The sequence below is a fragment of the Acinonyx jubatus genome, chromosome B3 (assembly GCF_027475565.1).
Source record: "Acinonyx jubatus isolate Ajub_Pintada_27869175 chromosome B3, VMU_Ajub_asm_v1.0, whole genome shotgun sequence".
Taxonomy (NCBI): Eukaryota; Metazoa; Chordata; class Mammalia; order Carnivora; family Felidae; genus Acinonyx; species Acinonyx jubatus.
In genome coordinates this window covers 144,043,801-144,062,376 of record NC_069386.1, presented here as the reverse complement: position 1 = coordinate 144,062,376, position 18,576 = coordinate 144,043,801, and the positions used below count along the sequence as shown (strand labels likewise).

At 68.0% G+C, this 18,576-nt stretch overlaps 2 protein-coding genes across 6 annotated transcripts in view; both read right to left on the bottom strand.

The window, feature by feature from the left end:
* Nucleotides 1–1,838: 1,838 nt before the first annotated feature.
* On the bottom strand, nt 1,839–7,007 carry CRIP2 (cysteine rich protein 2). 3 transcript variants are annotated; one of them, XM_027066798.2, is made up of 8 exons: nt 6,855–7,007; nt 3,951–4,045; nt 3,803–3,860; nt 3,307–3,447; nt 3,159–3,227; nt 2,984–3,078; nt 2,463–2,520; nt 1,839–2,383 (listed from the first exon to the last, which is right to left on the bottom strand). In XM_027066798.2, exons 1-8 carry the CDS (start codon nt 6,895–6,897, stop codon nt 2,316–2,318), a joined length of 627 nt encoding a protein of 208 aa, XP_026922599.1. In that variant the 5' UTR covers nt 6,898–7,007; the 3' UTR covers nt 1,839–2,315. The 3 variants fall into 3 exon arrangements, with proteins under 3 accessions (XP_026922599.1, XP_026922598.1, XP_053081047.1); XM_027066797.2 differs by lacking the exon at nt 6,855–7,007 and adding an exon at nt 6,245–6,541; XM_053225072.1 differs by lacking the exon at nt 6,855–7,007 and adding an exon at nt 4,276–4,430.
* Nucleotides 7,008–10,275: 3,268 nt separating this feature from the next.
* MTA1 (metastasis associated 1) overlaps nt 10,276–18,576 on the bottom strand; it is a 34,754-nt gene continuing 26,453 nt past the window's right edge. The window contains exons 10-21 of one of the 3 annotated variants that reach the window (XM_053225068.1): nt 18,142–18,330; nt 17,022–17,096; nt 16,868–16,926; nt 16,438–16,553; nt 16,057–16,208; nt 15,775–15,964; nt 15,541–15,630; nt 14,399–14,551; nt 14,237–14,272; nt 11,597–11,628; nt 11,084–11,235; nt 10,276–10,903 (exon numbers count right to left, since the gene is read on the bottom strand). In XM_053225068.1, coding sequence (XP_053081043.1) covers nt 10,753–10,903; nt 11,084–11,235; nt 11,597–11,628; nt 14,237–14,272; nt 14,399–14,551; nt 15,541–15,630; nt 15,775–15,964; nt 16,057–16,208; nt 16,438–16,553; nt 16,868–16,926; nt 17,022–17,096; nt 18,142–18,330 — 1,395 coding nt within the window. In that variant the 3' untranslated portion in view covers nt 10,276–10,752. Of the gene's footprint in view, nt 10,904–11,083; nt 11,236–11,596; nt 11,629–14,236; nt 14,273–14,398; nt 14,552–15,540; nt 15,631–15,774; nt 15,965–16,056; nt 16,209–16,437; nt 16,554–16,867; nt 16,927–17,021; nt 17,097–18,141; nt 18,331–18,576 lie in introns of those variants that run through there. The other 2 variants (XM_053225069.1, XM_053225070.1) reach the window with 2 other exon arrangements.

The following is an 18,576-nucleotide window of genomic DNA, read 5'->3' as shown; positions in this document are numbered from 1 at the left end:
GCGTCCGGGGCTGTGGGCGACGGAGGAAGCACCTGACTTGCTGGGGGGCTTCCTGGAGCCGGTGCCAACGAGAAGGCCGCGGCCGCGCGGGCGCACCGCAGTCACACCGTTGTCACAACGACGCGCCTAGCGAGGCGCGCGGAGACCAGTGGTAGCGGCACCGCCCGGTTTCCATGGCAACCCCTTGGAAACAAACAAGGCGGCGAGTCCTGCTCCGCCCGCAGGAAATGGGACGCGCTTTCCCGGCCGGCCCCGGGAGCTCGGGGCCGCTGCGTCCCAAGGCGGGCCGGAGCCGACCTTCCCCGAGGCGGTCCCGGCACCCTCGCCCCGGCGCTGCCAGGCGGGCTTTCACCCACCCAGAGCCCCCTCCGCCCCGGGTTTGGGGAAAGGGCGCGCCGCCCACCCCCTCTCCTCCCCACATAGTTTCCACTGGAGGCTCCCGAGGGAGGGCCCAAGTTGCGCCCTTAGCAGCTCCCGCCCGGCAGAGGGCAGGAATTTCCCATCCGACACCGCAGCCAGGGCGGGCGTGTGCTGCTCAGAAAGTCTGGATTGTCCCCCAAAGGTCCCCCCAACCATGGAGCCACAGCCTGGGGCAGGTGGGGGCCTTCCGCCCAGCTGGCACCAGTGCCCCGGTGGCACTTGCTCTGCCCTGGGGGGGCGGGGGACACCGGCTGCCCCTGGGGTGCCTGCTCCAGCGGCCCCTCCCCCCACCCCACCCCCCAGGCCACCTGCCCTGCACACTCTGGCTGCATTCCAGGGGTAGCCAGGTGAGAGGAGACACTGCTGCCTACAGTGCGATGGGACGGCCTGGCATCGCTGGACACCCGAGCCGGCCGATCCACCCCCAGGGACACGCATGGCCGCTCCAAGGACAATGGCTATGGCATGCACGCAGGCTCAGCTGTGTCTGAGCTGGTGGACTGGAGGGAGAGCCGGGGAGGGGCCCTGTGCCAAGGGTTGAGGCACAGAGAGCTGGTCCTGGGGTGCAGGGCACATGGGCCCAGATGCCCCGGCTTTGAGGAGGTCAAAGCTTCTGGGACTGCGGTGCTAGGGGCAGGTCAGGGTAGATCGGCCTGGTTTCCGCCGGGGCCTGGAGTGGAACAGAAGGTGCGCCCTCTGCTGGGCTGTCCAGAAGCAGCGGAAAAAGGAAGACAGGAGGGAGGGCTCCTGACAGGTTCAAAGGGCAGAGACTGGGCTGCCTGGGGAGGCCACGGGTGACTCCACTAACACTGCAAACCCGGACACAGGGACACCGGCTGGGAAGGAGCACCCAAACAGGGGGACTCAAGCCCTCAAGCCCTGGCCTTCAGACTGCCCCCGTTCTGTCCCTTGGCCCCCACTGATGCTGACCACACCCCTTCCCCATCCAAGCCACCACACTTCCAGGCTGGGTCCTGAAGGCCCACCTTGCCTCTGCCTACTCCCCAGCTCCTGCACTCCTAGAGAGGACCGTCCTCCCGTCACCTGCCCCCTTTCCCCCATGTGCCATGCCCTTGGCTCTCTGTCCCAAGGCAGACCCCGCCCTGATGGATGGAGGCATCTCCTGGCTCTAGTGCCCACTGCTGACATTTCTGGGGACCAGGACCCCAAACCCAGGATGCTTCCCGTGCCCCCACCTCCACCTGCTCCGGTCCCTGTCTCAGCTGCCTTTTCCACCTCGGTGCTGGCACCACGGCCCACAGTGGAGCTGCCTGCCTCCCCACCCGCCCCTACCAGCCTTGGGACTAGGACCCCACTCCCACCAGAAGCCAGCCCGCGGGTGTGGGGACCGTCTGTGGATGGGACAAGGGATTACAGTCCCAACGTACGTCCATCCCCCAACCAGAGGCACGGCGGGGTCCCCCAATCCTCAACCCTTTATTGACGGCAATCTCAGCAGTTACATGTGAGCCGCGTGAGGGTGTCAGGCAAGCACTGCAAGGCGGTGGGGGCGATGGGCAGAGGGCTCCTGGCAGGGACGCCCTGGGTCCGCCCTGGGAACACCGTGAAGAGCGGGGCAGCGTCACCGGTGAGGGGAGCAGAAATAACACTGTGAGGCAGGCCCGGGGCAGTAGGAGGGGGAGAGCGGGACGCCCACCTCAGACAGACCCACGGAGGGCCAGGAGACACGCGGGGCCGTGTGGGACCACGTGGACGCAAAAGGGGACCACGGGCAGGGGAGAGAAGCGGGGATAGGCAGGCGGGCCTCCTCCCGCACAACACCCGGGCCCTGGACGAGCAGGGGGAGGACCGGACGGCTGGCCGCTCTCCCCCGTAGGGCCAAGCAGTAGGCTCTGGAGCAGGGCCGGCAGCGGCTCCTTGGACGGGCCGCATCCCTAGGGCTGAGCTTTGCCCTCTGGGTCTCTGTCGTAGATGTAGCTGCCCACGGCTCCAGTGTTCACTCCTGCAGAAAAGGGCACAGAGGCGGTAGGGAGGAGTGGGGAGGAGGGCACCAGAATCCCAGGCCTCCTGGCGGCACTCACCTTTCGGTCCAAAGAGGATTCCGTAGCAGGGCTTGTGGCAGTAGGGCTGGCCGTCGTGCTGGGGGCGGAACAGGCACGGAGCTGAGATTTCTGCCTTCCTCTCCCCACACCCCCACCTGGCTTCCTCGTTGTCCACACACCCCGCCCTCCCTTACAGCCTTCGAGGACCCCAAAGCCGTGCCAGGTGCCACTCACCTGATGGATGGGGGGATGGCGGTGCGGATGCCTGGGAGCATCCGTGCACCCGTAGGCCTCCACTCTGGCCACCGGGGGATAGCACCCACCGCTGGCTCACCCCCCAACCCCACCCCCAGGCCACCCCGGGCATCACCTCCATGTGCCGCCCACCTCCGCAAACACGCCCCCCCACCCTCCGCAGGCCCGCCCCCCACCACTGCAGGCTCGCCCCCTCTTCTCCGCAAACCCGCCCCCCACCTCGGCAGGCCCGCCCCCCCACCTCCGCAGGCCCGCCCCCTCCTCCGCAAACCCGCCCCCCACCTCCGCAGGCCCTACCCCCTCACCTCCGCGTGCCCGCCTGGAGTTAGCGTCTTCCCACAGCGCTCACAGCGCAGGCACGGGCGGTGCCAGTCCTTGCCCAGAGAGGTCACCTTCTCGGCTGGGAGGGGAGACAGACGGTGATGCTGAGGGGCCCTCCTCGGGCACCCCCCAGAGGCTGCTGCCGGCGCTCTCACTCACCAAAGTAGACCCTCTTGTTGCAGCGAGGACACACGTTGGGCTCCCCCGTGAACGTGGTGACGCTGGAGGCTGAGGGAAGGAGGAGTCAGGGCAGGGCACGGCCTGGCCGCTGGGACACCCCTCCGCCCGGACACGGAGCCCAGCCCACCTTTGCTGGGCCCCCTCGGGGGGCCGCTGGCCTTGCGCTCCTCAGCCCGGACCACGGGCACCTCGATGGGGCCGGTGACCTGGGGGCCCTCGGCAGAGGGTTTCTCGTAGATGTAGGAGCCGGCCCCTCCGATATTCACCCCTGCGGAGTGGCAGACACTGTCGTGCGAGCGGCCTCGCCCACCCCCAGCCCCCACACCCCACTGCACTTCTCTCCACAGCCCACTCTGTGGGGTCGGGACCCCCCCCCCCCCACCAGAGGGTGCCAGCCGGCTGGGGCAGACTTCTGGGAGGGGCGTGGGGGACGCTAGAATCACCAGGGCAGAAGAGACTGTCGGGGGAGGGCCCAGAATGGGCAAGGGGAGAAGGGGGCCAGGGGACCCCGGGGCTGCTGGTGTCTTCCGGGCCCAAGTCTGTGCCGGGTCCAGGAGGCACACCGGCCGCCCCTTCCGGGGCCAGAACGGCTCCCAGGCTGGGGGGCGGGGACCCAAGCTCACCTTTGGGTCCGAACAGCGTGGCATAGCAGGGCTTGTGGCAGAACGGCCTCCCGTCGTGCTAGGCAGAGGGGTGTGGTGTGAGGGCTGGCACCCGCCCACGGCCCAGGCTTGCCTCCCACCCCCGCCCGGCCCGGGGAAGGGGGCTCACCTCAGCGTGGCCCCCGGGGGTCAGTGTCTTGCTGCAGCGCTCACACTTGAGACAGAACTTGTGCCAGTCCTTGCCCAGAGAGCTCACCTTCTCAGCTGGGGGCAGGACGGGAGGTCAGCGCCAGTGGCCAGGGCCCTGGCGTGGGCAGCCTCCTCAGCCCTCCCTCCAGCCCCACAAGCAACCTCCGAGCCCCCACCACACGCCGGAACCACCTTCTGCCCCTCAGAGCCCCTGCTGGGTCCCTCTCGGTCACCCTCACACCGCTGTGAGCCCTCTCAACGACGCACCTGCCCCTCCCTCAGACGCTGGCCTCACACTCATATGCCTTTCCATCCCTCACAGACTCCCGAACGCTCCCAATTGGGCCCTGAAGGGGTGGGCAGAGCCCCCTGCGGAGGGGCCAACCCCAGCCTCCGGACCCTCCAAGGCTGTGGACCCTCCACGGCTGTGCCGCGCCCCCTGCACCCCATGGGACAGAATGCCTACCTGTCTATATTTGGTTTCCCCATGATAAGGCACTGCCTCCAGCTGCTGCTTCCACACTCAAGGTCAGAGACCAGCTGCTAAGGGCCCAGTCACCCCCACCCCACCCCCTGCCCACTGGGCCACCTCCTAAAGGCCGGAAGTGTGGGGGGCCTCCCCGGGAGAGCGCGGCAGGAAAAGGGTGGTGGAGGAGAGGGCAGGAAGAAAGGCTGGAGCCAAGCCGGAATTCCGAAGGGAAGGGAAGGGAAGGGAAGGGAAGGGAAGGGAAGGGAAGGGAAGGGAAGGGGTCTGAGCAGAAGCATGGAGGGCAGGCGGGGCGGGGGTGGCGGAGGTCAGGCGGACCGGGCCCCTGCCACGCTGGCCGAGCCCCAGGACCAACGGATCTTTTGGCCCCCTCGCAGCGAGGTTGCTGTGCAGGCCAGGCCTCCCGCAGGGCCCTGGCAGAGTGGAGAGAGAGAGGGCCCGGCCGGGTCACTCCCCACACCCAGAGGCCCATGGGTGCTGCTGCTGGTGGCCCAGGTTTGGGGCCCTGGGTGCTGGCTCCCCGTAGCCCTGGCAGGACCTGCTGGACCGCCGCCCACACCCACCCCTTCCTGGAGGCAGCTGGGGCTTGGATCCCGACGGCCACTCTACCCGAGGATGCTGGGACAGGCTGGCCAGCCACCCCTCCCGTGTCCATGCTGGGGCAGTCCATGCTGGGGCAGTCGGGTGCCACGCCAGCCCGGCACCCTCTCCCAGTCCTCCTGCTGGCCAGCAGCGGCCGTGGCAGCTGCACTCAGGGCTGCCAAAGCCACGCCGCACGGGCCAGCACTAGCATATGGCTATGCGGGGGCAGGGGAATGACCCTCAGACCCCACTGGGCGGGGAGATGGCCACATACTGCCAACCCCATTGGGAAGACAGAATTGATCGGTTCTCTTGGCACGGAAGGGACCGGGCTCCCCACGGGCGGCACCATTGTTAAGGACACAAAGGCAAAGCATTCTGAGGCCACTCTGGGGTGTCCTGGCCCAGGTTTCACTCTGCTCAAGGGTGTGGGCTGCTGGGGCAGGGGTGGGGTGGGGTGCCTGACTGGGGGATGGGCAGGATCCCAGGCCAAAGGCCCCCCTCCTTCCACCAGCGCCTCCCACCCAGGACAGAAGCCAGGCGGGTCTGAGCAGCCTTTGTTTTCTGCTGGGAGCCAGTGACCGCCCAGGCAGGCAGGCAGAGACGCTTTCGCGGCTGTCCACACAACTGTCTGCCCCAGCCCTGGAGAGCCCTGAGCTGGCCTGGTCGGGGCCAAGTAGTGGGCAGCGGGCCTGGCAGGAGGACCCCAGGGCTGTCCCCCACCGCGAGCCTTACGGGGATGAGCCCCCTCTGGGACGGGACGGAGGACTGGGCCAGCTACTGGGGAGTCGGCCGGAAGCCCCTGGGCTCCCAGCCAGGCCAGAAGCACTCCAGGCCAAATCCGGTCCCTCCCCTCTGGGAAGAGCAAACAACCATCCACCTCCCTCAGCGGGGAAGCCAAGTGGCTTCCTTCACCTCGGCCTGTCCACATTCCAGACCCCGACCACTGTCCCCACAATGACCAGGGAAGGGCCCCCTGTCTGTGGCTCCAGGAGGGTGTTAGTGGAAGGATCCGGGGGCAGGGACTTTGGCACCCTGGCAAAGTCGGGGCAGGATCAGCCAAGAGAAGAGAGAGTGGCTGAGTAAGCCAGACAGGCGGGTGTGATCGCCAGAGAGTGGGTGAGCGCCAGGGGCTGCCGCATACCCTGGGGGGCCATCCTGGCGGAGACCCGCCACACCCTCCCGTCGTCTAGGGCTCTTCTGACCTTGAGGAGGCAGGGGCACTTGGCCACCTGGGCTCCAGTGTCCTCTCATGCTTGTGGGGACCCGTTTGTCATCCCACTTCACGCGCAGCAAAGTCCTGAGGGAACTCGCGCCAAGGGAGGGAGCACGTTGGGACACGCAGGAGTTGGGAGGCCAAGGTCGCCCCCGCGTGGACCGAGTCCAGACAGAGCCCATATCTGACCCGGGCCCGCTGTGGTCAGAGGTCGAGGCGGAGGTTGGGGGGTGGTCACTGCTGGGGGCCAGCCACGTGTCCACGGGAAGGGCCGTGAAAGGCAGGAGCGCACGGGAGGCTCCCAGAGCGTGCGCCCCGCCGACCCCGACCCCGCCCCGCTCGGCGCCCGCGAACCCCGAACGTCCCCCCACAGCCCGGCCTCATCCTGGGAGGATCACGCACTCCCGCGGGGCCCACCGGCCGCTGCGGGGTTCGGGCGTGGCTGCCCCCACCTCGTCCAGCTCCACCCTCCGGCCGCACCCGCGTGGGCAGCGCGCCTAGCCGGCCTCGGGGCCGCGCATCCCGGGGCCGCGCATCCCGAGGCGGGGCGCGGGGCTGACCGCGAAGTGCGGCGGGCGCTGGTCCGGCCCAGCACTCACCGAAGTACACCGTCTTGTCGCACTTGGGACACTTGGAGGCCATGGTCGGTGCGCCCGTCGGCCCTCAGCCCGCGCCCTCTCCGCGCCGCCGCCACCGCGCCGCCGCCCCGCCCCGCCCGCCGGCTGCCCGCGCACTCATTGGCTCCGCGGCCGGGGCGGGGCCTCGGGAGCCCGCTCCCCGGGTCCGGCGGGGGGCGCCGCGGGGGCGGGGGCGCACCTGCCCGGGCCGCGAGGGCGGCCAGACCCGCCCGGCGCCCCGACGCCGGTGCCTCGCTCGTGTCCATGGCAACGCCGGGGCAGGGGCGGGGCGGGCGGGGGTCCGTAGCCCCCTCGGCTCGGGGGCATTCCTGGCTGTTTAGGGCCTCGGCCCGGAAGGCCGGCCCCTGGACGCGCAGACGGACGGCGGCCCTCGGCGCCGGGTGCTCCCCCCGTCCCGCCCCCGGAGGACCCCACCCACCCCGCCGCGCGCCCCCCGCCCCGAGTCCCTTTGTTGCTCGGTTTCTATAGCGATGGCCGCGCGGCGGGATGGGAGCCGGCTCCCCCGCGGGGCGCGGCCACCTGGCCGGGCCCTGGTCCTGCCCCGCCGCCCGCCCCCGCCTGACACCGTCGACGGTGCTGAAGCTCAGTGGGTGGAAGGCAGGGCGCCCGACGCTTCCAAAAACAGCGGGAGAGAAACTGCTGGAAGCGAAAGAGGGGGAGGGCGCCGGGCAGCAGGGGACCTGGGCGTGCTGCCGGCTTGGGAGGCACTCTCCCCAGGCTCTCCACCCAGGGGCAGTACAAATGGGAGAGAAGAGGGGTGACCCCCCGCCGTGCTCTCCGCGCAGGTGCCCAGCGGGCTGGCACTGCCATCCGCCTGCGCCCCCACCACCGCTGCAGGATGCCTCCTGCATCCCTCCTCTGGACCCACTAGCTCCATGCCCAGGGGCCTCTGACCTCCAGCCTCCTGGCCCCAAAGCCGGAGAGCTAGAGATCCCCTCAAGGTCCCCCTCCCCACAGGGGCCTGCCTGATCCCTCCCAACCCTCCCTGCCCCCATCATGGAGTCTGAAAAACCGGGTCCTGCCCTTCCCGTGGGGCCCAGGAGGACCCCCTGGTCTCCTCCCTTGGGGCTCTACCTCCCAATAAGCCCTTCCCTGGGCCTCCAGCCTGGCAAATGGACAGAACCCCAAGCCCAAATGACCCCATCCAGTCTGTGTATCTTGGAGGTTCTGTGCTGGCCACCAAGGCCTGCCTCCCCACCCCCACCCCCCATCCTCTGCCGGATGCACCCGCCGGGCCTCTAGTGCCAGGCATATTTGCACACTAGAGGAGTGAGCAAGCCAGTGTCCCATGGCCCTTAGAACCAGGCCCTCCAGAACCCGGACTTTCATGGCAGTCCTGCCTTGGCCAGCTCCTGCCCTCCCCTCCCCGCCCATGCCCTGCACTCACACTCTATCCACTGCTGTTACTGTGAGGACAGCAGCCTCGAAACATGTGGTCCCAAGCCTGACTGACCAGCCTGACCAGCCCCTTTCCCGTCTGCACCCTGACTCTGGCCTCGTGCCAGGCAAGGCAGGCAAGGGGGGTGGGGAGGCCTCCGCGCGGTCCTCTTCCCGATAGGGTGGCCCGCGATGGGGCTCCCCACAGGTCAGGCATTCGCAGCCCCCTGCTTGCTGAGGCTCAGCATCAGGTATCAGGTGTCTTCTGTAAGGAGGCTGTGTGGGAGGGGCCCAGCCCTGCCTGGAGAGTGAGGAGGCATAGCAAAGGAAACTATGTTGGAACTGGCCAGGCACCCAGGGACGGGACGCGGGGGGGGGGGGGGGGGGGGGGTGGGGCAGGTGCCCCGCACCCAACTACAGTCCTGGGCCTGACCGGAGGCTCCCTGACGTGACGGGGTTATTCTGGGTCGATGGACACCGAACAGCAGTGTCCACCTCTGAGACCACAGAAGGCTACAGATGGGGGCAGGGACCGGGCAGTGGGATGGATGAGGACAGCGGGCGTCCAGGAAAGCAGCTAGCCAGCCAGGCGTGAGCGCAGGTCCCTCCCCCGGGGCCACAGTGGCACGGCGTCCTGGCGACGTTGGCAAATAGCACCCGGGGGACATCTTGGCTCTGATGTGGGGACCCCGGGGCTGGGCTCGGTGGTAGGTGGCAGGAAGCCCGGGAAGGACAGGGGGCTTGGAGGTGTGCAGGCCGGGGCCCCCATGGGGATGACTCCTGCTCGCCTGAAATGCCCACCGCCCGTCTGAGGAGGAGGGAAGGGGGCCTCAGGAAGCTCCCTGCCCCTTCCTCAGACCCCCAGGTTGCGAAGAGGCTCCCAGGAAGCTCAGTTTTGTCAGCCTGGCGCCCGCCAGAGACGCCACATCGGAGTCTCGGAGAGGGCAGGGCAGGGGCGCCAGGCTGCGGATTGAAGTGGCTGGGTGGGGCCACTTCTTCAACACCCCGGCCTGTCACCTTATGGGGCCCCATCACGGGCTCGAGGTGGGCAGCCAGCCAGGACTCCCTTATCTGTCTCCCGCGGGAGAGCACAAGTAGTTTCTATTGGACTTCCTGGCTGAGATGTGCACCCTGTCACAGCAGGGCTGGGAGAGCAGGAGGCGGGGCTCCGGGAGGAAGGAGGTGGGAGCCCCGCCCCAGGAGGGCCCAGCTCACCCTTCTCCGGGCCAGCTGGGGTGGCAGAGAGGTGTCCCCCCCCACCCCAGACCCCTCTCCTCAGTGGTTAGACGGCTCACACCTGTCTTGCTGGCCTGCAAAGGTGGGTGCCGAGGAATGGCCGCAGGTAGAATGTCTGAAAACAACGTACTTGCTGAAATCTGAGCAAATTCTCACTCTGGAAACTCCACACCTGCTGGGGGCTGACCCTGCAGGTCTGGGCAGAAATCCTCAGACAGCTGGGGCAGGGCTCTGCCAGGAGAGGGCGGTGGGCTGGCCTGACCCAGCTGTGCTGGCTTGCCCTGCTGGGAGGGGAGCCATTCGGCCACGGGAGCCAGGCACCTGCCAGTCTGGGTCCAAGGCCAGGTCCAGGCCACTCCCTGCCTCAGCCAGACATGGTTGTGGCCGGGGGGGGTGGGGGGGGGGTGGGGGGGAGGTGGAGGGGTCTCAGCTCCTCCATGGGAAACAGGGGGTCACTGGGCCAGGCCCTGCAGGAGACAGGTGTGGGGGTAGAGGTGAGGTGAGGGAAGGACAAAACCCCAGCCCAGCCTGGAGGCCAGGAAAGCCAGGGGCCACATGCTGCTCGCTGGGGCTTTTTCTCAAGGGTCCTCCTGCCTATGGACGGTATCTCTGGCCTTGAGGTGCCCACCTGCCTGGCACACTGCCAGGCCACCCTTGACCCAACCCTGGTAAGTGAGCTCTGCCCTGGGGTGCTGGGGGGGGGACAGGACAGAAACCAAGGCTCAAGGCAAGGAGAGGGACAGGGGACAAAAGACACGGGAAGGGCCAGTTGGTTTTTTCTTTTTATAACTTTTTTTTTCTTTGTTTTTTTTTAATATGAAAATTACTTGAAAAGACCAGGGGCCAACCCCACCAGGCAGCTCGGCGGCCGCTGGCCATGCCGATCCTAACATTCCAGATGTAAGTTTACAGAGCTTAAGTTCATCTACAAAAAAAGTAATAAAAATAAAATTTAAAATGGCACCTTCAACAGAACACAACAAAACTTGCGGCCGCACGCGAGGCCCACAGGGTGGTGCGGGCTCCCGGGCGGCTCCTCAGCTCCGCTCCGGCCAAAAAGTAAACACAAAGCTAAAAACGACTCCCGGGCTTTCTGGGAGTAAGTGAAAGGGCACTTGCCCCCGAGGCGCCCGGAGGAGCAGTTTCTCTGCAGGGGGCGGGAGGGGAGCACTACCAAAACCGGGCAGGGGTGGGCGGGCGGGGGCGCGGGCTGTGGTCGGAGTGGCCTCGCCGGGCAGCGGGGCACCTAGTCCTCGATGACGATGGGCTCGTCATTGACAGGGGCCGGTGGGGGCGGCCGCAGGGGCAGGGCCTGGCTCTGGCGCAGGGCGATGGGCTTGTAGGGCCTACGGGCGGCACGCTTGGTCTCCGAGGACGATAGCAGCTTGCGGATCTTCCTGTGAACGCAGCGACGCCAGCAGGTGACCAGGGAGCGGAGGCCCCCTGCCCCCCTAGCCTCCGGGGAGGCCCCCCTGGATGCCCCACTCCGCCACCCTCGGGGAGGCAACCCGGCCCCCTCCCAGCCTCAGGGAGGTCCCCTGGACCCCCCACGCTGCCAGCCTCGGGGAGGCCCCCACCTGGTTTCCTCGGTGGCCATGTAGAACACATCGTCAGGAGCATCGATCCAGTTCATCCTCCGCCGCTTGACAGGGGGCAGGGAGCCCCCCCGGATCAGGCGCACTTTGGTGGGGTAGGACTTCCCATTGAGCAGGAGGTTCCGGCTTGGTCCCTGTGGCAAGGGGAGGCCTGAGGACGACGCCCTGGGGGCCTCCACGCCGCACTGCGAAACCCCCAAGGCAGCAGTCCCAGCAGGAGGCATGCAGGCCTGGCCCTCTGGGCAGGCAGGGGACCCACTGAGGGCCAGGGGCACCCTGGAGCCGGCCTCCTCCCGGTCCCGCTGAGCCTCCCTGATGCTCCTGACACAGGGCCCGACAGGGCCACCCAGGCCTCCCTGCCACCAGCCCAGGGAGCCGCGCGCGGACACACGTTGTGCTTGCGCACTGGGGCGGGGGGGGGGGGGGTCCTGCCAGGGCGGGGACGGGGGCGGGGGCAGGGGCAGGGGTCCCGCTGGGGCCCGGCCTTGCTCTTACCATGTGCCTGGTCTGCCCGTGGTTCGCCAGACCTGACAACGGGGAGAAGAGAACGTGAGCCCCCTCAGCCAAAGGGCGGGAAACCTGGGGCCACGTCCTCCCATGGTCCCAGCCTAGCCCAAGCAGCCCCCACACGATCCCACAGCTCTTGGGGGCTCTGAGGGCCACCTCTGGCCCAGCCAGTGAGGGCGGCACTGGCTTGGGCTCTAGGCGGAAGGCCAGGAGTCTCGGTTCTGACGGCACAGTCCCTGACACGCGGGCTGCCTGCCCTGGATGGGGCCAAGACGGTGGGAGCCTGGTTTACACGGCAGCCAGGCAACGCCTAGCACAGCGATAAAACACAGCGGCACCAGGACCCCCTCTCCAAGGCGGCCTCTCCTCGGGCCCCACTGGGCTTCTTCCCCAGGGGCTCCAAGCATCCCTCGCCGACCCTGGGGCTAGCTGCCCTGGAGGAGCAGACGGGAGCTTCTAGCAGTGGCCAGGACACAGGCGCTTCCACCCCACGGGCTGAGGGTCTGGGGCTGCAGGCCTCGGCCCGTGACTTGGAGAAGTCACCGTCCTAGGTCACGGTCCCCCCAGACCCCTGCCACGGGCACGCGAGGCTCCCGACTTGCGAATGCATGCCGGTGAAGACCTGGGCAGAGAAGCCGGGTGAGCCCAGGCCTGCCACTGTCTCCCCTGCTCCACCTGTGCCAGTGAGCGTGCACACGGACGTGAGTGTGCCCGTGTGTGAGCGAGTCCTGCCAGAGGCCCCCCAGAACCAGCTCTTCCCAGATATGCTTCTTGGCCAAGGTCCATGTCCTGAGCGGCTGCCCGGCCCGCCCCCCTGCAAACCCCCTCCTCGCTGGGGGAGCCCTAGGCAGGGCAGAGGGAGGGGCTCCGGCACGTGGCCTGCAGCCCCGAGACCCAGCACTACTTACCCAGGTAAGTGCCTATCAGAGCGATGGGCGCAGAGGGAAGAGAACACACGGTTAGCGTTAGTTAGACAATGAGCGTGTGCGCTGCCGGGGGGCCGAGGGCGGTGGGTGCAGAGCGCATGTGCCTGGTGGGCTGGGTTAGTGAGTTAAGGCCCCAAGGGCACCCGAGTCCAGGCCCTGGCCCAGAGCTCAGCTCATGCCTGCCCAACAGTCTGGCAATGCCCCTGGGCCTAGGCTGCCCGGTGGTGCCTCAGGTGGCCAGCCTGTGGTCTCCTGGGCAGGGGGCACCCCCGACCACACCACCACATGCTAAGACTGAGGGAGACACAGAAGCACACCGATTTGGATAAACCGATAGAAGTAATTAACTTTATCCACCCTGCTCGTGAAGCGCTTTTTAAAAAGGAAGCCCCAAAGACGCCCGCTGACTTCTGTGGAATGAGATCATTCACGGGTATCTAGCAGAAGAGAGCAAGCCGGCCAGCCCCCACTGCGGAGACGGGCACGGGGTGGGGGCTGGCCGCCGAGAGAAGGGTGGGCGGGCCAGGAGTGACGGCAGGGGCACCGGGGACCCAGGGCAGGCCACAGGGAGTGCAAGGGCAGGAGCTGGCACCAGGGCCACCGGCTGACCCCACAGGACGCGCCTGCCGGGGCTCCTGACGCGGCCGAGAGGCAAGGACAAGGCCAGGCTGGATGGGCGCCGCCTGCTGCCACCCACAGGTCCCCATGCCTGGCCCAGCACCGTGGCCGGCACCCCGAGAAGCAGCTCGTCGGTCCTGAGCCTGGGCAAGGGCTCCGGGCATGACCACGCTTGCCGGCCCACAGCGTGGAGTGCCCACGCCGAGACCCCAATCCTCCCAAGATCGCCCCTCCTGGCCCCCCTCTGCCTCCCTCCCACACGGATCCTGCTGAGGGCCAACCCTCCAGGGCCCAGCGGCCCCTCCCTGCCACCGTGGCCACCCCTCTCCTAGCCACCTTCTTTGGGAGCAGCCGAAGAGACCGTGGGTGCCCCCTGCCCAGCTAAGGGAGCAAAGCAAGGCCCCGAGTCACTGGGGGAGTGACCACAGACGGGCCCGGACAACCCAGAGTCCTGCTCCCCCAGGCACTGCCAACCTGGGTGCTTGTGGTGGCAGGGTCTCAATGCATCTGCCCCTCCCGCCCCGCACCCCCCCTCCGCCGACCTCAGTCCCCTTCCCCTGGGTGTCCCACCCCACTCGGGAGAGGGTGTCGCTGCCTCGGCTCTGGGACCCCTTCCCTTGGGGGCACCTCCCTGTGCCGTGCGGACCACGTGCAGCCCACAGCTCGGTCCTATCTGCTCCACTGGGGAGGCCAGGGTCCCAAAGCCCCCCACACCCCCCCCCCCCCAAAACGGGCAGGGCGCACAAGAGGGTCGTAGGCACAGCACGGGCAGCCACGCGAGCTGAGGCTGACGGCATGCGGGCGGTCACAGCGCGATGGCAGACAGTACAGGCAGGCGGCGGGGGCGCCAGGGCCACACGAGAGGACAGTCCACTGACCGGGCACCGGGCCGGGAGGGAGGGGACGGCCCACCAGCCAGAGGCCCCGGGGCGGGAGGCGGCGTCTGGGCGAGTCGGGGGGGAGCACGGGGAGCGGGGTGCGGCCCAGCCCACGTGGACTGCCCCGCGGGCGTGCCCTGAGCCGCCCGCCGTGCACCATGCACGCGAGAGCACAGCAGCCGCGCCGCGGCCGCCCCGGGCCTTACCCCTACTGGGCATCAAGAGGCGCTTCTTCATGTTGCCTGCCAGCGCCCGGCGACGGGAGAGAGAGGGAGAGAGAACACGGTCAGCACGCAGGGGTGCGGCGGGGGCGGGGCCGGGCACCCCAGGGCCGGCAGGCCGCGCCGGCCGCCCCGCCGGGGACTCACCGTCCACCCCGTTGTGCTGCTCGTAGCTCCTCTTGCCCAAGATGGTGGGGGAGCCGTTGTTGATGACGGGGGCCGACTTGGCAGGGGTCAGGCCGCTGAGCACGCCGGACACGCTCTTCACGGGGTCGGGCTTGGGGGGGCGGGGGTGGGTCTCTGTCGGGAGCAACACGGGAGGGGCCCGGTCTGCGGGCAGCGAACGCACACGGCAGCACCCCTGGCCCATCCCGGCGGAGGACGACCACAGGGCCCACCGGGGAGACACCCCCCATCCCATACCCCTGGGCGTCCCGCAAGCAGGGCTGGGCCCCGCGGGTCACTGGGTAACTGCCAGCAGCTCGCAGGCTCCAGACACAGGCCCGTAAACAAGCAGGCCCATCAGAGGCGTCCAGGTCCAGGCCACCGGAGCTGATGGCAGAGGGCTGGCCGCTGGCCAGACGATGAATTAACAGCCGGGGTTGGCCCAGCCAAAGGACACGCCCCACTGTGGGCTGGCCACGGCAGGCTCAGGCTCATACCTGCCAAGGCCTCCCAGCCCTTCATGGCTTTCAGGGGGGCTGAGGCCCAGCCCCAAGACCCAGACCCTAGACATCCAATGACGCCAAACGCACTCGTGTCTACACGGGACACACTTAGCTCACGGTTCTGGAATGTCCTTCCCAGAAGGTCAGACACCTCCGTGCTGGGAGGGACTGACTCGTGACCCCGCTCCGAGCCCAGAGAGGTGGCTGGCTCTGTTCCCTCCTGCCCAAGCTCGCTGGCTGAGCCCCCAGGACAAGCTGCCTACGGCTGGCAGAGTGGTGGGCAAAGCGGAGACAAAGGGCCCTGGCCAAGGTGTTGAGGGTCCCCAGGCCACCAGAGCCCGCGCTGGGAGCTGCTGGCCAGGTGCTTCGGTTCAGCTCACCCCGCAGTGGGCCTTCCCTCAGGGACGGGTGGTGGAGAACCCCGGTGGGTGTCTGCAGGGGGCGCCTGTCCTGGGTGTGTCCAACCCAAACCCAGGACGCCCAGGCCCCTACAGGCTGCAGCAACACACAGGCAGCTCAGGGGCCTGGGCAGCGGTCGGGGGCTGTGGGAAGGCATGCCCCCTCCCCCACAGGCGGCCGCTGGCTGGCCTCGCTGACCGTGCAGGGCTAGGGTGGGCTTACCTAGGTACCGGAGCACAGCTTCCAGAGGCTTCCGCACGGCCTGCTTCAGCACTAGTGGGCTCTGGGAGGCTTCGGGCAGCCGGGCTGTGCCTGTGTGTGGGGGCCCGGCATACGTGAGAGGGGCCCGGGGCCAGAGCTCCCAATGGGGCACCCCCAGAGCACCGGCAACGCTCCTCCTGCGGGGACAGGGCACAGGGCACAGGGCTCGGGACGGAGGGGGAGGGCGCCACTCACACTCAGCCTTGATGGCCGCGCTGTTGATGGGCATGTAGGGGTGTCGGGCCGCGTGCCACGGGCGCAGGATCTCTCGGCACAGGCGCCGGGCAATGCGTGTGAGCTTGGTGGTGTGCAGGTAGAAGGCCTGTCTCGTCTTCATGGCGAACTTGGGGCTCCCGCTGCTCCGTGCTGGGATGCCATGGGGGCTCTGCGGAAGGGGGCGCGCCGCCCCGACACAGCGCCATGACCGCGGGCCGGGCGCACGGCCACGCGTGGGGGCGGGGAGGGGCGCCCACTTACCATGTTACTGCGGTTTGGTCCTGGCCTCTCTCCATCTAACCGGGTTGGCATTTTCAAGCCACCATATTTCTTCCAATATGTCCAGCAAGAGGCGCAGAGGCGACACTGCATGTTAGGGGGACCCCAAGAATACCACTGGTAAGACTGGGCGGCTACGAACAACAAAGTTGGAAATAGACGGGTCCTTAAGCAGAACCAGTGACGGCAGAGAGCATTCCACAGTGTCGCCCGCCCCCCGCCGAGCCGCCCCACCGACCCAAGACGAGGGCTTCCCCGGGCAGGGAGTGACCCCCGCCCCCCCCCACCCCGGCCAGGACCCCAGGACGGTGCAGGGCGCCCAGCGCTGGGGGTGGGCCCCGATGCCAGGCGGCGGGCACTTACTGTAACAGCTCTCGCAGGCTCGGCCGGCCCCAGGGCTCTGGCCTGGCGCCCCAGCCCCATTCACCACGCCTGCCTTGACGTTATTGACGCTGATCTGGTTCGGGTTTGGCTTGTTACTTAGGGTAAGGGAGAGAGGGAGGACGTCATGGGAGTGCCATGCCGCCTGTGTGCAGCTCCCCGGAAACTGCGGCTGTCAGGCACTGGCAGCCCCCGTCCACGCCCAGGGCAGGCGGTCTCTTGGCCACCAGAGCTGTGCTCAGCTCCAAGTGGAGCCCCAGGCCGGGTGGGCTCGAGTCCTGGAGCCCGTGCTTCCTGAGAGCCGCTCCACACCCGCCCCAGCGGCCGAAGGGATGACAGGGGCCTGCCCAGTCTGCAGCCCCAAGGGTGGTGAGGACACGTGGACACGTGGACAGGTGGAGGGCGCACTCACTAGTTGGGAATATACACTTGCTTTAACTTGCTCTCCGCCTCCGCTGCTTTCAAGCGTTTCTGGAAACAGGAGCCACGTGTGAGGGGATGCAGGTGGGGGAGGGCGGCCCACTGGCCCTGTGTCCCCAGCCCCCAGCGTCCCCACGGGCACCCACCTGCTGCACGTATCTGTCGGTGGTCTTCCACATGTAGTAGTACTCGATGATGCTGGTGAGCGACTTCCATGGCAGCTGCACGAGAGGGCGGGGCGTGAGGCCGCAGAGGGCCCCTCCTCGGCCAGGGCCCCTCCCTACCCCCCCCCCCCCGCCCCCGGAGTCCCTTTCCCCTGCACACGAGGCCTAGCGGTGCCCCTCCCAAGGACTCCAAGTTCCCGAAGTGTCAGCAACACAACTCCCGAGTTCTGTTCACACCGCTGCTTCCCGCACCAGCTTTGAACCCCAGGGGCTCCTGTCGGGCCAGCCCTTCCTGCTCTGCCTACGGAAACAGTGTCCTCAGAACGAAGAGGAAGCGTGTCCGTGGCATGGATTCAGCTACGAAACCCATCTGTGCTGCGTCCACTCAACCTGTCACGGAGGTGGCCCGCGTGGTCTCTAAGTTGGGGCCCCCGTCCTGTGGCCGCCATGGGAGCCTGGCTGGGCGTTATCTGCGGCCCCGTCTTCTAGCGGCTGCTATTTCCTGAGAGGGCCTTGCTCCCTGTATCTGGGACTCTGAGTTACTCCTGTCAGACTCTGGGCGAGTCAGGACAGGGGCTCTCCCCTCCGCTGGGCCCCTCCACCTTTGGCGGGTCCCTTCTGCCCTCCGGAGGCTTCCCAGAAGCCAGCCCACCTGTGATGCTAAATCAGATACTGGCCTGCCCGTGTGTCCCAGCCCCACCTGGAGGTCCTGCCGGCGACCCACTGGGTTCGCTGTGGTGGAGGCTGATCTCCTTTTAGACGAGTGTGTGTTTTCACAGGTCATAAGGGCTGGGAGGGGTCCCTGAGGGCACGGGCCTTGCTCGGACAGTCATTCCCAGGAGGGACACTCTCCAGGGACACAATACAAAGACGCCTAAAGACGAGCTCAGCTGGTTAACAGCAGCCAACAACTCACACAAGCACAGAGGTCAGTGCCGGGAGCCCGGGGTGACGCCCAGCGTGATGCCCAGCGCCGCTGACCTTGGACCTGGCAGCAGGTGCAGCTCTTGGCCCCGCCTTCCGGGAGCCACAAACACACGGTGGGGCTGACACACGGTGGCCCCGGGGGAGTGGGGCCCCGAGCCCACCATGTGGCACTCACAAAGTCTTGCTGAATGTCCGTGAAGTCCTTCCCGTACTTCTCCAGGGCCTCCTCGAAAAGGCTGGCCTCCGAGGCGGACCACTCTTCCATCTCGTCCCTGCAGAGCACGGGCCCGCCCTGTGGCACCAGCGCCGAGATGGCCTTGGCAACGTCGTACACGCTCTTGTGCAGCGTGTCCATGGCATGGAACTGTAGCAGGACACGCGGAGGTCACCCGGGTCGTGTCCCAGCTGCTGCGAGGACCCGCAGACGCCCCAGGCAGGGCTGGCCAGCCCACCCACCCGGGAAGAGATGAGGACAGTCGCAGGAGGCAGCGGGGGCACAGGAGAGATGGAGGGGGGCTCGCTCCCACGCCTAGCCCGGTGGGCTCTCCGGGAGGGCACGGGATGGATGGACGACCTCAGCCTCACGGAGCCACCTGCCGGGAGCCCGGAG